The sequence below is a fragment of the Fringilla coelebs genome (assembly GCF_963513975.1).
Source record: "Fringilla coelebs genome assembly, chromosome: 4".
NCBI classification, from domain to species: Eukaryota; Metazoa; Chordata; class Aves; order Passeriformes; family Fringillidae; genus Fringilla; species Fringilla coelebs.
In genome coordinates this window covers 11226541-11244536 of record NC_140032.1, presented here as the reverse complement: position 1 = coordinate 11244536, position 17996 = coordinate 11226541, and the positions used below count along the sequence as shown (strand labels likewise).

Genomic DNA, 17996 nt, shown 5'->3' with positions numbered 1-17996 from the left:
ATGAAAGACTGAATTTACAGTTTCAGCAACTATTTTTTTCCAAATTAAATATTTTAGAAGATAATGGGCCAGATGTTCTTTCCAATATGAGAGAACTGCTGGGGTTCAAGCTTAAGTGAAATAAAAATCAAAGTTCTAAGTGGTGAAATGATACACTTATAATTTCAGGGCTTTTCTGCTTCTTGGGTAAATCATTACCAAACTCTTTGGTAAGGTTACTGCAGACTTGGCCACTGTTTGCAGAACATATTCCAAAAATCAGATTCCTGTAAAAATAAATACATCATTTAAAAGGTATAATGAAAATACAGCTAGCTAAAAATAAGAATTACCAGTAGTTTGTTTTCTTTGATAACACACAGTAGTTTGGTCCACTGCCCAAATCGTTTTTTTCTAAGAAGGAAGGCACAGATTTTGGCATCCTTCACCAGATCCATAGAGGCTTCCTCAGAAGGCCACTGATGTCTCATTTTCTTCCCCTTTCCATCCTCTTCCTCTTCATCGTAGGATTCGTAAGAGCTGCTCATGGCATCTGAGTCATAATCTTTAATAAAAGTGTAAAAGTGTTAGGTTAAAACACTTAGCCATGAAGCACACTGAAATAACTGAAAACCTCAAGAAGGTTCATTTTAAGTTCAAGCTTTTGAAAGTCAGCCATGAACAAGTTACTGTTTCAGTGCTCAGTAATATCAATGCATTATGTTAATTAAACATTGGATACTTTGCCAAGACCCATACAGACACCTTGTGAATTTTAATGAAACAGGAAGCTGGGAATACATAGCTAGAATTTAAGGTAGTTTCATCATCATCAAAATATTATTTGATAGACAGCTTAATTTTCTGTAATTCTTTCACAGAGAAACATCTTCATCTTGCTTTAGTACATCACATCGAGAAACAAACACCCCATATGGCAAAGGTCATAAGAACACATTATGGGGCAGGATCTCCCAACCACAACATTTCATACAATCCCCAATCACAGACAAGTAAGTCATACACACTTCTTTTCATCTACATGCAAGCACTTACTTACAAACCAACCAGAGGGACTTGGGAAAGTCAGAGATATTTAATTTTCATGATTGTATTCTGCAATTTTCTTCAGGGCTTGTTTACTTTTACAGGTAAGATACATGGTATGTAAGTCTTCTTGCTATTAATGACATTACAAAAATATTCCATGGGCATGTTTACTTAAATAATTATATCTATCCCAATAGATGCCTTCTTGCACTTATTCTACTTCAAGCACTTTTTTTTTATTGTCTTCTCCATCTCAAACACTCCAAACAGCTACGGTTATATCTTTTAATATACTTTGGTACCTGATTCGAATTAGCACAGAAATGCATTTAGTGGACATTTTGCATGAGTGAAGATGTACTACTAATTGCACAACTGAGCTTAAAAACAAATTCATTAACAGTGAAGAGAGGAATTCTTTCAACACAATTTTTAAGATATGATAAAGTTCAGACCATAAGAAAATATAAAATCTCAGCAAGTGAGATGCACACAGAGCTTTAAATGTATATATATATACTTAAATTATTGCATTATTAATGAACTTTTAAAGCTGATATCCTAAATATTTTTATGGATTTAAATGGTTAAGAACAATAAGAAATTAAGAACAAGACAAAAGCTTCATGCTTTGTCTTGTTTTTCCCTAGGTCATTTTTTAGCAGTGCTATTAATATTTGCACTGTTAATATTTTCCTGCCTGAGCATGGCTCTTGTTTAACAACAAAACCCAAGTCAGAAGCTCACTGGGTTACAGGGTATATAGCAGGACCACCCTGCAGCATTTCAAGGGAGGAAATGAAGAGAAGAGTGATTCTGCTGCTCTTCTAAGTCCGTATGTTCTTTCCTTTGCTTTCCAGCACATGAAACTCTTTCTTACTTTGGATTTCTTAGGTTAATTAAAAGCTGCTAGATAACATCAGTTTGTGCAGTATACAGATGAACAGTATTTTAGTTTTCAGGTGACTCCTATGCATGTTTTAAGAACAGAGAGATAATTTAAAATAATTAAATTGGCTATACAGGAGAAGATATGCCTTTAATCTTTGGACCATAGAAAATAATGATTAGTGATAAATCAGCCCTACACAAGTAATAAATTACTCCAGCCAATAAAAAAAGCAGCAAAAAGATGGTACACAAATGACCCTGTGTTAAGGTCACAGCAGCCATTGCAGTGTTTCATCAGGGTGCTCTCAGCACAGCTCCACTGAAGTGCACAGCTCTTTGGGGAAGTGTTTGGGTGTGAAAAACAACATTTGGGCGCTGCAGAAGGACGTTCTGGTAGACAGCCAGAGGTAGCCCTCTGCCTACTGCCCTGAATGAGTGTCACAAAAGTACTGCCACGGGCATCACACATGGCTTCTGGGAGCTGCTGTGACCAATTCATTCCTTTCCACAATGTGCCATCAGAAACGCTGCAAACCACATCTTTCCAACAGCTCCTTTTTATTTTTTTCCACTTTTATTTGTCTATTTTAGCGAGCAATTCAGTGCAATAGAGGCACAGCAGGCAGATGTGCAGGTCAGTACCAGTTTCTGAGACCACCACATTCACAGGGTGATCGATTTAGAGGGGTTTACTCTGGGCAATATTTAACTCTGGACTCCTGGTCCAATGCCCCCGTTGTCTGTGCTTCAAAGCAGTCTAAGAGGTTCATGTCTAATTTGGACCCTCTATCTGCAATAGCTGCTGAAACCTGTTTATGTGCTCCTCCCTTGGGTACTAAGTTTAGTTTTCTGTAAAAGGAGCCTGGTTTGAGCACACCAAAACAGTTCTGCAAACCATTCCAAGGCACACCAAAACAGTTCTGCAAACCAATCCAAGGCACACCAAAACAGTTCTGCAAACCAATCCAATGCACACCAAAACAGTTCTGCAAACCATTCCAATGCACACCAAAACAGTTCTGCAAACCAGTCCAATGCAAGGATAACCAGAACTGGCCCAAACTGTCAAAGTGACTCTTATGACACATCACCACAGCAGCAGGAGAGGTGGAGTATTTGAGATTGGAGAGATCTCAAACACTGAAAAAGCTGAAGGCCACTGGAATTACCAACTGCTGAGAAACTGCCTGGAAATATCTCACTCACTGGAAGTGATGTACTCAGGAGCCTTCCCAGGACTAAGTGGCACTGCCTCTTCATAATAGCCTTCGGGAAGGGAGGATGTTGGCAGTGGTGGAGGACCATTATCTGGTGGCTAAATAAACAACAAAAAAGAAAAAGTGATTACAGACCAACAAGGTTTAATTAAGCAAGGTGTTAAATTAAACATGGCCAGAACATCTGCTCATGATCAGTGCCAATGCACCCAGCTTCATAAACCCTGCTCTTGTGAATATTTCTAACATTAACTATCTCTAAAGGCAAGGCTTTGGAGGGCTCATTCAGATGCTCTGCAAGGTAGCATCTTTTAGATGAGAAGAAAGCCCAAATCTCAAGTTCCTTCCTCCTATAATTTAACAATAATAAGTAAAGGTTGAGACTTGAAGGAGTAAAGCAACTTAATTATGCTTTATAACACGCTGATACATTTTTAAATGTATCATTATTGTCCAGACCTTCACCTCTACTCATGATAAGGAAACAAAACCTTCTTACATGTCCTCTGAGTCCTTTGGAGATGATAAACACTGTAGAATCCTACTTGTCATTGCTAAGGATGGCAAGATCAATACTACAGCTACATTAAAAGAATTTTTCTTTACAACAGCATTAAGTGGTAAAAATACTGAAAATCTAATGGGTCTATGTAGGAAAAAGATTTCCATGCACAGATCACTTTATGCTGTTAAGGTTAATTTATTAGCATTTTACACCTAAAATAATTCACATTAGAGCAGCAAACAGCAGTTTGGTTGGACACTGTAGAAAAGTTAAATAGCATGGGCTGGCAGAGACTAAGGACAGAAAATTGAATCATATTTTCATGGTAGGTGTTTCTTCAATGGAAAATCAATTCTTAATATACATATTAATGTTTATAATGCTATTTCTACATAGTGAAAAGTAATCCACAAACAAGGAACAGTTTGAAAAATCAATAAACTATTACATGATAAATATGTCAAATAATAGCTCAAATTTTAAAATGCTTCTTTTAAATATAAACCTGTTTTTAATTTAAAACTGACCAATTGGTGGTATGCTGATATAATAACCAAGTAAATTTAATACTCTGTGACTTCTTCCATATGACTTTACTGCTCTATTTCCTTAACAAATACCAAAACAACAGTATTTCATGGAACCCATTCATATTTGCCCCAGGTTTTTAGTTTCATATTTATGTGTTAGAGAAAATACTGAAGCCTTTTTTCAGCACCAGTGGTTTATTTCATGATCACAAAAATTTAACTTGCAAGCAGAGTTGCATTTCAGAGTTACATTACTGCAGTAACAGTTTTTCAATTTTTTTTTTTTTTATGGAATGACAGAGATGCAATGGTGTTTGTCTGCACTGGACTGATCCAGCGTAAACTAAGGGAATAAAGGGAGATACTGAAGGGAGAACCTGGTCAGACACAGATACAGACACTTTTGGGCTGTACCCCAGGTGGGCTGACCAGTCTAGCAGAGCCTTCTTCCACATCACACAGATGAAGCCACAGGGACTGTGCTCCTCTTTTGCTACAGACCTGATGATACCTGGGAGGAGCCTGAGCTTTAATAACATGTGCCATTAACTGCAGTGAAATTACTTCTGTGGGCACTTTCAGGGCTGGATTCATCTTTGAATATTTCAAAGCCAGACATCTCCAAATCTCACTGCTGATTACACACCTACAGCAGTCACCCCATTCTTGACACTATCACTAAATGAGTCCCACCCTTGGAGGGCTCCCTGGTCCAATTCCCATCAAGGAGGTTATTCCACCTTGCAGGTCAGTGCTTGTGCCTTCCCAGAGTGCAGGAAGGCAAGGAGTTAATGACTGACCCTGCCCTTCAGCTCATCCAGCATGGACTTACCTTTGCACACCAAGTAAAATGAGAAACTTTTTCACAAACAATGAACTGATTCACCACTGAACACAGAAATTCCTGGTCAGACTGAAATTTACACTAATATTACTTCTATTATCAAATGATACAGCCAACTTTTATGTCACAATCAATTAACAAATTACAGTTGGCAATCACTGTTACCTATGATGTGAACCAAATGAGATTTCCTCACAGACCAGATTTGCTAGAGAAATTATCTGTCAAAGAAGTAAAATAAAGAAAAAACATGACTCTTAGTGTAGTGATCCCATAATTTTGCTGAAAAAAAATCAAATTGACAACCTGCACATTATGACAAAATAAATGAGTCTTTCAAGGTTAGCTGCTGCTGCACAACAGCCATAAGGGACATTAAAAATTATTATATGTTCATTACTGTTGGAAAATTGACAGCAATTATGAATTGCTCTACACATATCACCTCTGTGTAGCCTGAAGTGCTAAACACAAGAGGCAGAACTGCCTCCAAAGAGTTGATTTTCCCCCTTCACACAAGTGGGTAGAAACTTGTTCTAGTTAACTGGGGTCACGGTTTGTTCCTGGGGCAGTATACATTCATGCCACCCTTTTCATTAGACAAATTAATTTCTTGGTCTAGCCTTAAACCATTTTTTTCCATCAGGTGCATACAATATATGAAATTCCTATCATTATTGAACCTCATTCACCCAGGAAATACATGTCCTGAGTCATTCCAATTTTGACTTGACACAGCACCAAGGTTTCAAAGCTGTATTTTATCCCAGGACAAATGAGAAGTTCCAATAAAGATCAGGAGAGAAAAAAAATCCTTGTTTTTAGACAAAATGTTATTCAGAAAGAAAGAAAAAAGGAAATGAAACACAAATGGTGCTTGTCTGATTTCGACCCTGCTGGAGCACCAGTTACTTCATACAGCTGGGGCGGGCTGGGCTGTGCAGCCAAGGTCAACACAGATGGAATCCATTGCTGAATTAACTGGGCCCTCCCCTCTGAAATGCATTTTGCAGTGCTTGCCATAACAAAGTTGAAAACAATTATAAAAAATTACTTTTTTTAAAAGGGAGAAACAGAAACATCCAACATTAAATACTTTCTGCTAAAAGTGGGGCTGCTTTAATATTAAAAAAACCTGCAATTGATTAAATACAAAATAAAATCTCACTCAAATCTGTACCCTAAACAACTACATCTTTTGGCAGCTATGGAGTTTATGAGTTTGACCACCAAGATATGTAAAAACATGTATGTGTGCATTCTGGTATTAGTTACTTAAATTACAGTTCTTTAATGTTTTTACTATTGCTCGTTGTATTGTTTCATTCTTTCCACTCAGCAATTTTTAGTGGAAGAATTTTGATGAAGTTATGAATTATGAATGAAGTCTTTATTCAATAACTTCTTTATAGTTTACCTGAAAATATAAAAAGCCATAAACCCCACAAAATTATTTACATATTCTGTAAAAAGATTAAATAAAAAAAAGACCAGAACATGTGTGGTATCAGGAGGAAAGAGGTGGCAACCTGCAAGGAAGGCATCAGCATGAATTTCTCCTTTTTAATTTGTTTTGTTTTGTTCTGTTTTAATGAGAGGCAACAGAGAAAAAGCCTAGAGAATGTTGCCCCTCAAGATAAACCACCTCTCTCAGTCACAGGAATAAGAACTGAGAAAAGAAACTGAAATTACTTTTATCTCCTTGGAGGAAAAGGGACAAAGATGCAATATGTTGTTGTCCAGAACAATAACAGCAATAATGAAAGAGCACTGATGAAGTTGTTTGTCAGGTCCTGGGTTTGAGACCAACTGAGAGCTGCTTTAATTGAAACCAAGAAGCAGATGAAGTGATCATTACACTACAGAGTTGAGATCTCTGATGAAATTAGAGACTGGATTGTGCACAGGACGCCCAATTCCAGCTGACAGGATTGATTGTTAAGAGAAAGAAACAAAATGGTAGAAATTGTTATCCTACTGGACTCTGAAACATACTTGTATGGACATTCTAATTTAATGGCATATTATCATCTTCCCCTCTACCTGCCCACCTGTATTCCACAGACCACAAATAAACTTTCTTCCTTTATCCTCAGAGGTACACTACTTTTTCCTCCCCTTCTGAGCAAGACAGTAACTTTTATCTTACAGATAGTCTATCTGAAAATCTGGTTACAATATGGAAAGCAGTCTCAGTGACAAAGGAAAATAAATGTCAATGTATCATACCCCGATGAAGACTTACACTCTGTAGAAAATAGAAAGCAATACCTTCCTTTATGCAATGATTTAGGATGTGGAGATTCCAGAGCAAAGCAGTGAGCTCAGCAGAGCCTGTCAGTAACCTGTGCTGCAGGCAAACACTGCCAGCAACCCAAGTGCCACCCTTAGAGCTGTGTTATTACAGCAACCACCAGTCTGGATCCAGCTCATACAGAGCCCCTCAGTGCTGAAGGCAGCAACACCAGAACAGAAAAGGGGTCACACACTGGGGATGTCCAAGAAAGCTGCTCAGGGGCCAGCAGGCAAACCTGGGCTGTCAGGAACAAACTCTGAGACAAGCATATTCATTTGTTCCAGAGCAAGCTTAGACCTGACCTCTGCAGAATCCCACTGCACCTTCAGCCTGGAGGCAGGGGGAAGAGTATGCACACATCTATGGTCCCTAAATACACATGTGCAGAACTGGATGTCCACAAAGCAAGATGAACCAACAAACTGGGCAAAACACAATTCACAAAATTACTGAGCATACATTTCAATCAGGCTTTTTTTGTAACACTGTAAGGGTTAGAAATAGAAACTGGGCATTAGTACTTGCCAAGCACTTGGTATGACAGCCCTTAAATAAATTCAAAATTCTGCTAAAGAGAATTCACCATTTATTTTCAGCAGTTGAGGACCTGGATGGACCTTGGATTTCTTCTGGACAAAAGTGCTGACTTTGTGGGACATTAAGATCACTTTAAGCTGCGCAATATTAGCCTGAGGGTACACAAGGAAAAGCTGAGAAATATTCTTCATTTGACCTCTGCTTCTTATTCTAAGTTTATTATTTCTGAGTTTGTCAGTTGGAGACCACAAAACTGGGAGCCAAATAATGTGAAGGAAGTCTAACAATTTATCTTCCCAACTTCTGAGCACAAAAGGCCACAAAACCAGACAGACAGCTACAAAGCTTTCTGGAATGGAGTAACCCTGTCAGTCCCACCAGAAGGGGGGTAACAGGGCCACTTGATGGGTGTTGGTGTAGTCCCACCTGACCATCTCTGACTGCAGATGCATTTCCAGCACACACCTCTACAATGCCAGTGCTACCAGGAAAAAACAGAAGGAATCCCCTGAAAAACCAACAACCAGAGTTTGACATGATGGGATGCCCTGCAATATGAGCAGAACTGGTCACCCACCAGCTCCTGCAGTGCTGAACAGAGGAGGGCAAGGGGGAAAGAAGTGGAAGTGATCAAGCAGAGGATGAGTGTAAGCTCAAGTGGAGCTTCACCTTAGGGGGTGGTCCTGAACAGGGATTTGAGCAGCTTTAAGATTAAGAACAGAAGGCACACACTTGGCACCCTGTCCTCCAGGGAGTGGAGGAACATCTGACACAGCCTGAGAGCGTGTCTGCTGACTCAGGGGTGAATGCCTAATTAAAGGTATCACTGGAAAAGTGCTTAGACAGTGACTACAAACAGATCACAGCCTCAGAGAGCACAGCCTGATGATGGGAAAGAGATCTGAACAGGCTGGCTCACATTAAAGAATGAATCAGGGCATCCTATGGCTCCACAGTTTTATCTGAAGATTGTCTGGAGAGCATTTACACCTGCATCTCTCCAGGAGATGAGTTACTGTTTCACAAGGTACAACACATCTGCTCGGATACCTGAACAATCCCTTCACCTAAGAAACAGGAAGGCAAAGATGACAATGAACAGGACCAAGTGGGAACAGTAACAGAACAACAGAACAACACAGTATATTGACAAAGTAGAAAACCCAGCTGGTTCTTGCACCTCTGATGGCACTGTCAGTCTGTGTCCAGACACAAATAGTCTCAGTTCTTGCTGTTCTATGTATTACACACATATTATTTGAGATAGTAAATAAAACCAAAAAGACTGAAGCATGGAATGCATCACTGAAGTACAGGTAGCTGGAAAGAGTTACACCCAAACTCTGTGGACGACTGGAGTGAAAATGACTCAACGGAAGGAACAGAAGATCTAACAAAATAATTAAAAGTGAAAGCGAATGAGCCAGAAACAAAACCAAGGTATTTCTGTATCATTCATAATTTATAATAAAAGATTATTACACAGACAGTTGGAAGCATCACTCAGACAAAACAACAGACTTGACTCATGTCAAGCAAAGGGTCTGTGTGTACCAAAAAATGAAATGGGCTTTAATTAATGCAGGGAACACTTTCATACATATTACATGAGAAGGATTAATCTGAATTTTAAGCAGCAGGGCTCTCAGTCAGAGTTGTTTATTCTGACTGTGCTCAAAGGAGTGTCTGTACTCCCCAGAAAAGACAAAATCACCTTTCTCTTCCAGAAGTAAATAAACTCATCCAAGTGTGTGACTTGACAGTGAGGACAAGGCAGCGCAGTGATGAAAGTGCAGGCAATGCCATTTCCACTGGAACTATACTGTCTAAGGGCCTGAGCACTTCATCAAATTAAAACAAGAGGAGACTTGGTCCTTATTGGCCTAATTCCTTCCTCATGTATTTGTGCACAGAATATTAATGAGCATGATCAGGAAAGCAAAAAAATTGGTCCCTATCACCACAGGGATGGGATTTTATGGACAGGTAACAAGAAACATAGAAACAAGAAATTAAAAACCTGAGGTCAGAAGTGTGAGCATTCTACAATAAATGCAGTTAAAATGTAAATTCCAACCAAAGGCAGCTGAGAACAGCTCATTCTGGCAGCTCAGACATGAGGAAAGTTTTGAAATACGGTGATGTGTACTGCTATAAAGGTGTGCTATAAATTAACTGAGAAGGTAATTGCTTTAGCTAAAACTTTTCTGTGGCACCATTTGCAAGTATGAAATAAATCATCAACAATAATTCACCAACCTCAACCCTGGAAAACAGAAATGGCAACTAGAGTGCCCTGCAAGACATTGGTAACACAAAAAAGAGGTGGCACACATTTCTTCATCCTTGTTCCTTATGCAATGACATATTATATTCCACAATCCCAGTGTGCCCAGGTGGCCAAGAAGGCCAATGGCACCTGGCTTGGATCAGCAATAGTGTGGAGCTATTTAAATTCATGCAGATGTGGCATGTGGGGACACAGTTTAGTGGGAGCTTTAGGCAAACACTTGGACTCCATGATCTGAAGGGTCTTTTCCAACCTAAATGATTCTATGTTCATTCTGTGTTCAGACTGCTGTTCTGGTATGATCAATGCACGTGATCCATGCAGCAGGTGCTCAGGAGAAATACCGATATCATAATATAATAATAATATCATATTATCATAATAAATACTGATATCATAATATCATCATATTAAACCAAAGCTCAGAATGAAACTGATAGAGCCTTTCTTATACACAGTGGAATGAAATGACACCTGAGGGGAATATGATTGGGATTACAAAGAATATCTGAAGCACACATACCATGGTGAGGGGAAAAGACCTGCTTAAACACATAGACAAAGACTGGCAAAGAACACTGGGATGATAAACAACTTTAAAATTGACACAGTGGGTTAAAGAAACCTAAATGCTAGTGAACAGATTTTAGCTGGTTTCTGAAAGGGTTAATATTTTATCATTGTCTGCAGTAAGAGTAACTGCACTGATAATTTAAAAAGGCCTCTTTACTTGTTCCTTCATTGTGGAAGAACTTGCTCAGACCTGTTCAAGCTGAAGGTATAGCCAGCTCTGAATGAAACAAATGAATATTTGTTAAATTTATTTTTGTGGCTTTCAACTCTACTTTTGACTCTGCTCCAGGAAGGAAAGAACCTGAAAATTAATAATGTCTTAAGATCATCTTTAAAGAGAAATGGAGAATAATAACTGGTTTTCAGTGTTAGGGAAAAAAGGTAGATGAAACAAATTCCCAAATATCCACATGACACATGGACCTGTGCTTCTGTTATGGCACTTTTCTCAAGGCATACTTTAGAAAAAGCTCAAAAACTGGCACTTTTTTGTTTGCTATGCAAAGAATGATTAATATAATTAGTGATATATCACCTCAAAAATCCTTTCGATTTCTAGGTGATTTTTCTTCTTCTCCAAGGACACTGTCTCATTTCAGCATTTCCTAATAAATATGTAAGGGTTTACCTGACAGGGAGCCAGATAAAGGGAGGCTGTCAAATGATTTCCCCACAACAGGAAACCCATTTATATGAAGCACTCCTACAGAGTGAATGTGTATTGTGCAGGAGTGGGTTGGAGGAAGATGACCCATTCTTTTGATTCATATCTGCAGGGTTCTGGAATTTTGCTGAACATTTGCTGCAGTTAAATAATTATTAAATTGTCAGTATTCCAAGAAAAACAAAACATACACTCGATTTCAGTGTGAAAATCATGCAAAATAGCTAAGTGTGCCGTTTGTGTTTGATTTTGTTGGACAGCACAGTGCAATGAAATCACCAACTGTCAGATGTAATATGACAACCAAAATGCTTGGAGGCTAGAAGCATTCTGTCACTGTCATGCTGTGGATAATTTATGCCAGGAATCCTCAGGCACATGTGAGCAGCGGGACACACCGGATATTATCCCACTGCCCCAGTGGAAAATGGACTTCAAGGCAACTTGGTGATGGTGCAAGAATGGGACCCCAGGTGTTAAACCACCAGCAGCACTCTGAAGCATGCACACAGCCTTGGCCCTGTTATTCCCCCAGAGCCACCATGGAGCACTGCTTCACGCCTGTGAGGAGCAGGGAAAGCCATAAAAGCAGCTGCTGATGCAGAGGTGGGCGAGGCAGGCTGAAGACAGGACCTGGCAGCGAGCAGGTTCAGGAAGGAGGAACAGACAGGACTCCATTTCAAACACAGCGACCTCCTGCTCTGCAGCTGACCCAAAGAAAGCTCCAGAGCTGGCACTGCATCCCTGCTGGCAAGCTCAGAGCGATGCTCCCAGACAAGTGGGGTCTCAGCTCTCTAGAGGGATTCAGCACTGCCCCTAAGCCTCACATCCTTCATCTGCAGCGTTTACTCTGCCAGCCACCTAAAGGAGCTGCACACACAGACTAAAGCAAGAGGGGATTTGGGCTTTCCACGCCTGACAGAAGGTCTGCTAGAGCAGATGCAGCCAAGGAAATGTGTACAAAAGAGAATTACTAAGAGACTGTGTAGTGATTTTCTTAATTCGAGTATACCTAAGGCCCAACTTTGTCCCTCAACTTTGACCCTTCAAAGCCCACTGAGTCCAGAAAAACTCTCCAGGCTCTAATGTGTTTTAATAACTTGAGACTCCATTTAAACTATTAACAGCATGTCTCAATAAAATGAATTTTATACTCTTAGTTCATGGGCTGATGAATAACAAAACCGATAAAAGATTTGGCCTGAGCAAATATGCAGGTCTATTTACAGATTTACAAAGGAAACCTTGCACAGCACCTGCCCACACATAATTCTGCTCCTGGCACTACTTTAAGGAGTATTGAATTCCTTCCCACCCACACATCTTTACATAAGTAGAAACTTAAACACCAATTCAGACTAAACATTTTTGAATGCAGAAATCCTTGAGTGACATAAAGAGAAACAGTGGTGTAAATGAACCTTTAATTTTCATCACATTCAATAACTGATGGGCTAAACCCAGAGATTTTAAAACAGTGTATAGTTTATTTGAAGTTATTGATTCCCACCTCCAGTAAATTCCTGTGCTCCATCAGCACAATGTGTTTTCATTGGAGGCTGAGACCATCACTAGATGTTACTTAGCAAGTGGAAAAAACTTTCTGTCCTGAACAGTTGTCAAAAAGAGGTGCCACAGAGAATGCCTTCCAACTTGCCATGTGAAGAAGGGCAACCAGCAGCAGGATATTCCAGCCTCTGGTGGGCCCAGGGAATTTTTTCTACTCAGCTATGAAAACACAGTCTATGAAAAGTGGCTGGGAAAGGTAGCTCAGTATTTATATCACTGCAATTATGTACAGTTTTCATAGAGTTTGGCATCAGCTACAAATCTTTAGGACTCCATTGATTCAGGGTGCATTGAAAATCACCATGCAAGAGCAGTAGTGGATGAGAGAATTAGATCTTGGCCACTGGCACTAATGTCCTGTGTATGAAAAGAAAGATGACAGTCTCTGAACATATCAATAATAACAAGGGTTTAATACAGAGACACCTGAATGATATAATGATCAATTCCATCATATCAATGTGACTTCAGGAGAAGAATTCAAAGTAAGACTGGGGTCTGAGCTTACCATAGTGTTCAAAGGACAAAAAGCTGATGGTTTTGTCTTTCTGTTCAGATTCCTCCTGGTCTTTTGCAGAACAGCAGCAGTCTGTGATCATTTGCACAAATTGCAATGTGCTACCATATTAAAATATCACCACTTGTAACCTGTATTTGGGTACTGCAAGACAATGAGAGGCTTGGGACACCTCCTGGCTCATCTCACAGTGGCACTGAAAGGGAGGGGAAATCCACCAATGCCTGAGAGCAGCAACAGAATTGCAGAAACACTGGCAAAAATCAGCTTCTAACACTATGGAAAAACGTGCTGAATTCACTGAGGTGAAAACATCCACAGTGTTACAGGCAGATCACAAGGGAGGGCCATGTTCAAACTCCACTTTGCCAGGCTCAACATGGGAAGACCAGGCTGCAGCCAGCTCTAACCGCGCCAACTTCCACGGCAATTCCCACAGTATCTCAGAGAAATATTTTGTTATTAAAAATCCAAAATTAACTACTGCAAAAACCAGTGCTGACCTCCTGGACCTAATTCATACTTCACACCATTTAACTTGCTGCAGCTGTACCAACTTTAGGGGAATTTACACATTAGTGTATGAGAAAGGAAAAGGAGATGGGTTGTTCTAAGAAAAACAACTTGAATCTTCAGAGCCAAACTGAACCCACACATGTATAAAAGAATGAGGATCTTTGCTGGTTTCAGTTTATGAAACCTGAAGTACCTGAAGTCTACATTTCAAAGACATGTTCATTTTGCATAATTTTCCTGCCTCTTCTGAACCCTTTCCCTTGTAATTTATGCTGTATGTATTTTGAATTAAATAAAAATAATCAGTTTCTGGCACTGTTAACCATGAAATGGATTCTCTAAGTTTCACTGAATATTAATAACACTTCTTTTGCATCCATTAAATACATGCATAATTAATCTACTGTCACAAACCTAAAGCTGGCATTGCTTAGAAAGAAAGTAAGATTTAGCTATTCCATACCTGTTTGCTCCGGTTTTTTTATTTTTTTTTTTCTGCAGTCCATAGCATTTTACAAAAGGCTGGCCAGGAGTTCCATTTCATACACAGTTCTTTTGTTCATAAGATGCTACTGCCTTATATTTCCCTTAGGCCCAGGCATGACTGTGTTAATTAAATACCACACTAAAATGAGGGAGAGCTTCAGCCATCCAGTTACTCTGGCCCTGTAAGCTGCATCTGTGCTTCCTGATTGAATGAACATGGGTCTCCATGGATGGTCCTTACCACTGTGCACACAATTTTCCACCCAAGAACAAAGAGATGGATACTTTATCAGTATCAGTTCAACCTTCAACAGGCTAAACCATGATATTTTTACACTTCTCAAAAAAAATCTTGAAAATGTTTTCTTCATCATATCTACTGTAAAGTCACTATGACAGAAGAACTGAAACTTGTTTACAGGTTTTTTCTATAAGACAGCTGCTCCCAGCTGGAGGATTGAATTACAGATCTGAATCAGTATCTTTGCTATAAACACCTCTAAGAATCAGTGCATCTGCTTGATCTGAAGGGAATTTCCTACCCAGAGACTGGGCAGGAAAGGCACTAAAGACTTAATTTTTAAAAAAGGAAGTATTCTTCCTTCATTTTAAAACTCTGCACCTTCATTTTTCAGCTACTGAAAAGAGTCTTCTCGCTAGGCTTGCTCCAGGAAATGTTACCAATAAAAGTGTAAGAAACTGTCTGGGACCTGTGAGCTTGGCTAGGCCAACCTCCAACACAGGACAGGTCAACCTTTGAAATTAAGGCTATGTTGCTCAGGCTTCTGTCTGAATTCTGCAAATCTCCAAGGACTGCCATTCCACAGCCTCTGCAGGTGACCTATTCCAAGGCTTATTTCACCACAGGGAATTTTTTCATGTCTCTTCAGCAGGCTGAACCAAATTCCCTCAACCAAAGCAGAAGTGAGAGGAATAATTATTTCCCTGGACCTGCAGACTCTTCTCCTTGTAATCATTTCTTTTAGGACTTACCATAAATACCTTCACTCTTGTATATATTTATATAATTAAATATAACACTCACCAGCCACTGCTGAGGTATTTCTGGCAGAGGCATTTGAGGAGGCGCCGGCAAACTGTTGGCAACTTCTTGCTTCTGGACATGTTCTTTTATTTCTAAACCTGTGGAAGAGCACCAAACATCACTTAATACCTTGGTGGATGCAAAGGGGGTATTTTTTCCACATGTGGCTCCCATGTCTGAGTGTCACACACTGAAATCTGGCATGCAGTTCTGATCACAGCCCACCTCCCAAGTGCAGTTACTGAGGCAGGACTGGAAGAATGCTGGGAATTCAGGAATTTAATCAAGCAGAACAAACACATACTTGCTCTATATGATAATGACATATATGCTGTTTGGATCAACAAATACCAGACGTTGAAAAAAATGACAGGAAATCATTCTGAGCTGCCTATCCATCTCAAACTCAAACAACATTCAAACACGCTGCCAGGTGCCCGCCAGATAAAAACATTTGCTGGGGGAATATGCCACATTTGAAAATATCTCAGTGGCACCATACAGTAAATAAAACATAGCCAGTGGGCAGTACATGACCAGCTGCCTTTCTTCAATGGAGATGATCAACAGTTGTTCCTGTGGCACATTTTGGATGGGCAAGGCCATCACGGAGAAACGAGCCCCAAACCATCTTTCATGCCAAAAGAATGGAGAAGAGGGTGGAAGAAAAGACCTTGTTGCATCTCCCTCACAGGAGAACAGAGGAAGGACCAACTCACTGTGGTTTTGGCACAATAATTTAAATCACAGTTGAATTCCCTTCATAGAAACAGGATATTGTTTATTCTTCTAAATATCAAAAGAAGATTTGGGTGCATCTCCTCAATGTTCTGGCAGAAATTCAGTCATGGCGTGGACTCTCTTTAACCCTAGATGGACTTTAGTTCCTAGTGTTTAGCTCCGTTTTTAAAATATGTATTTACACAGTAAAATGGATGCCTTTCGGACAAGATCATATAATTCTCAAAAATGTAATCAATGATGAAATGTTTCTTGTCATAACATCCCAGTCCCACTGGCTGTGAAGTCATGGGTTGAAAAACAACACTGATATATTAAACTGTCTCCAAAGACTACAGATTCTTCTTTCTTCCTACAAATCAAGACAGTGATTAGTCTTGGGAAACATTCCTTTTTCTTTTTTTTTCCAGTATAACTTTCACTCATTGGTCTTTACTAGCATGAGTGATGAGTCCATATTATGACTGCCATCCATGTCCAAGTCTCCCATGCTTTCTATAACAACCAGAAGTCATATATGAAGGGATTTTTACTGAAAAAACCCCAAACCATTCCAAGTAAATACTACAGACTCTGTAAAACAATTTTCCCCAGTTTTCATCTATGTGTATGTGAACAAGAACCTGCTCTAACATTGAATTTCTTCTACCAACCTATACTGCAAAAGGAGTCCAACAAGTTTAGGGCATCAGGTCCTGTTAAGGAAAACAGGCAGTGTTGACAGTCATATTAAATGACTAAATCCAGCAACAGTTCTTATTCCAAAATAAACTCTTTGTGTCTTTGTTTTTTAGGCTGAGTTTTAGAATGAAATGCCAAGTGTTTTCTTCAGACCTACACTCCACTGGGCATGCCAAGGCTCAGGAAGAAAAATAAGGTTTATAGTTTTGCCAGCTATTCAGAGTAACCACTAGTTTGGATGCAGGGCAGGTTGAGGCCAAGCAGCTATGACCTGAAGAACACATCTGCCTGGGCCAGTTCTCTCTGCTTGGTAGATATTAGATGAAGAAAACAGTGTGCATTTAGGGGAGATAGAACAAAACAAGGCAAAAGATTTCTAAAGAATTCCCCAAGTAAGAACTCACTCAGATTGAAGTGTTTTACTGAAACCCAACCAGCCCATCACTATAATTTCCACACCTTTACAAAGAAAAACATAATTGTTCATTTCCAGATGCTCTAACAAAGCCAGCCAGTTCCCAGATCCATCATCACCATTCCCCATTGATCTTACATGGTTTTCTCCAGCAATCAAAAAATCCTGTTGGATTCACCCTGTTGATTTCTGCAAATGCAACTTAAGAGCTTGAACTCAGCATAGTCCTCAAGCCTCTTAAACTGTGCCAGCAACTCAAGAGCTCTCGTGGAGTTGTGTGGGTGGAGTAAAACAACAATCTGAAAAACAGACTCCAAATGATAGCTCATCTTAGTTACACAGTACTGTGGGCTTATGCATCTTTTATTGCTTTTAATTTTAATGAAGAGATGAATAGTTTCAAAGGGATGGGAGTACTGAATGTTATGACTGATTAAAAAAGCAGCAGGGTCGGCTCCAGTAAAGTACATGACTCCCTGGGTAGTTTCACACACACTCAAGGCCAGGATGTGATGGCAGAGCTCCCAAGGAGGCAGTTCCTCTCCTTCCCTGCCTTGTTCCTGTCCCTGCACCAACCTCTCCTCTGAGCCAGCATAAGCATGTGTGTGGCCTTAGGTTGAACCAGACCAGGGAAGTGACACTGGTTAGGA

General features: G+C 39.7%; 1 protein-coding gene across 1 annotated transcript in view; it reads right to left on the bottom strand.

The window, feature by feature from the left end:
* AFAP1 (actin filament associated protein 1) overlaps positions 1-17996 on the bottom strand; it is a 110170-nt gene that overhangs the window by 39637 nt on the left and 52537 nt on the right. The window contains exons 3-5 of the mRNA XM_084204245.1: positions 15510-15607; positions 3127-3235; positions 333-544 (exon numbers count right to left, since the gene is read on the bottom strand). Of these exons, the coding sequence (XP_084060371.1) occupies positions 333-544; positions 3127-3235; positions 15510-15607 (419 nt within the window). The remainder of the gene's footprint in view (positions 1-332; positions 545-3126; positions 3236-15509; positions 15608-17996) is intronic.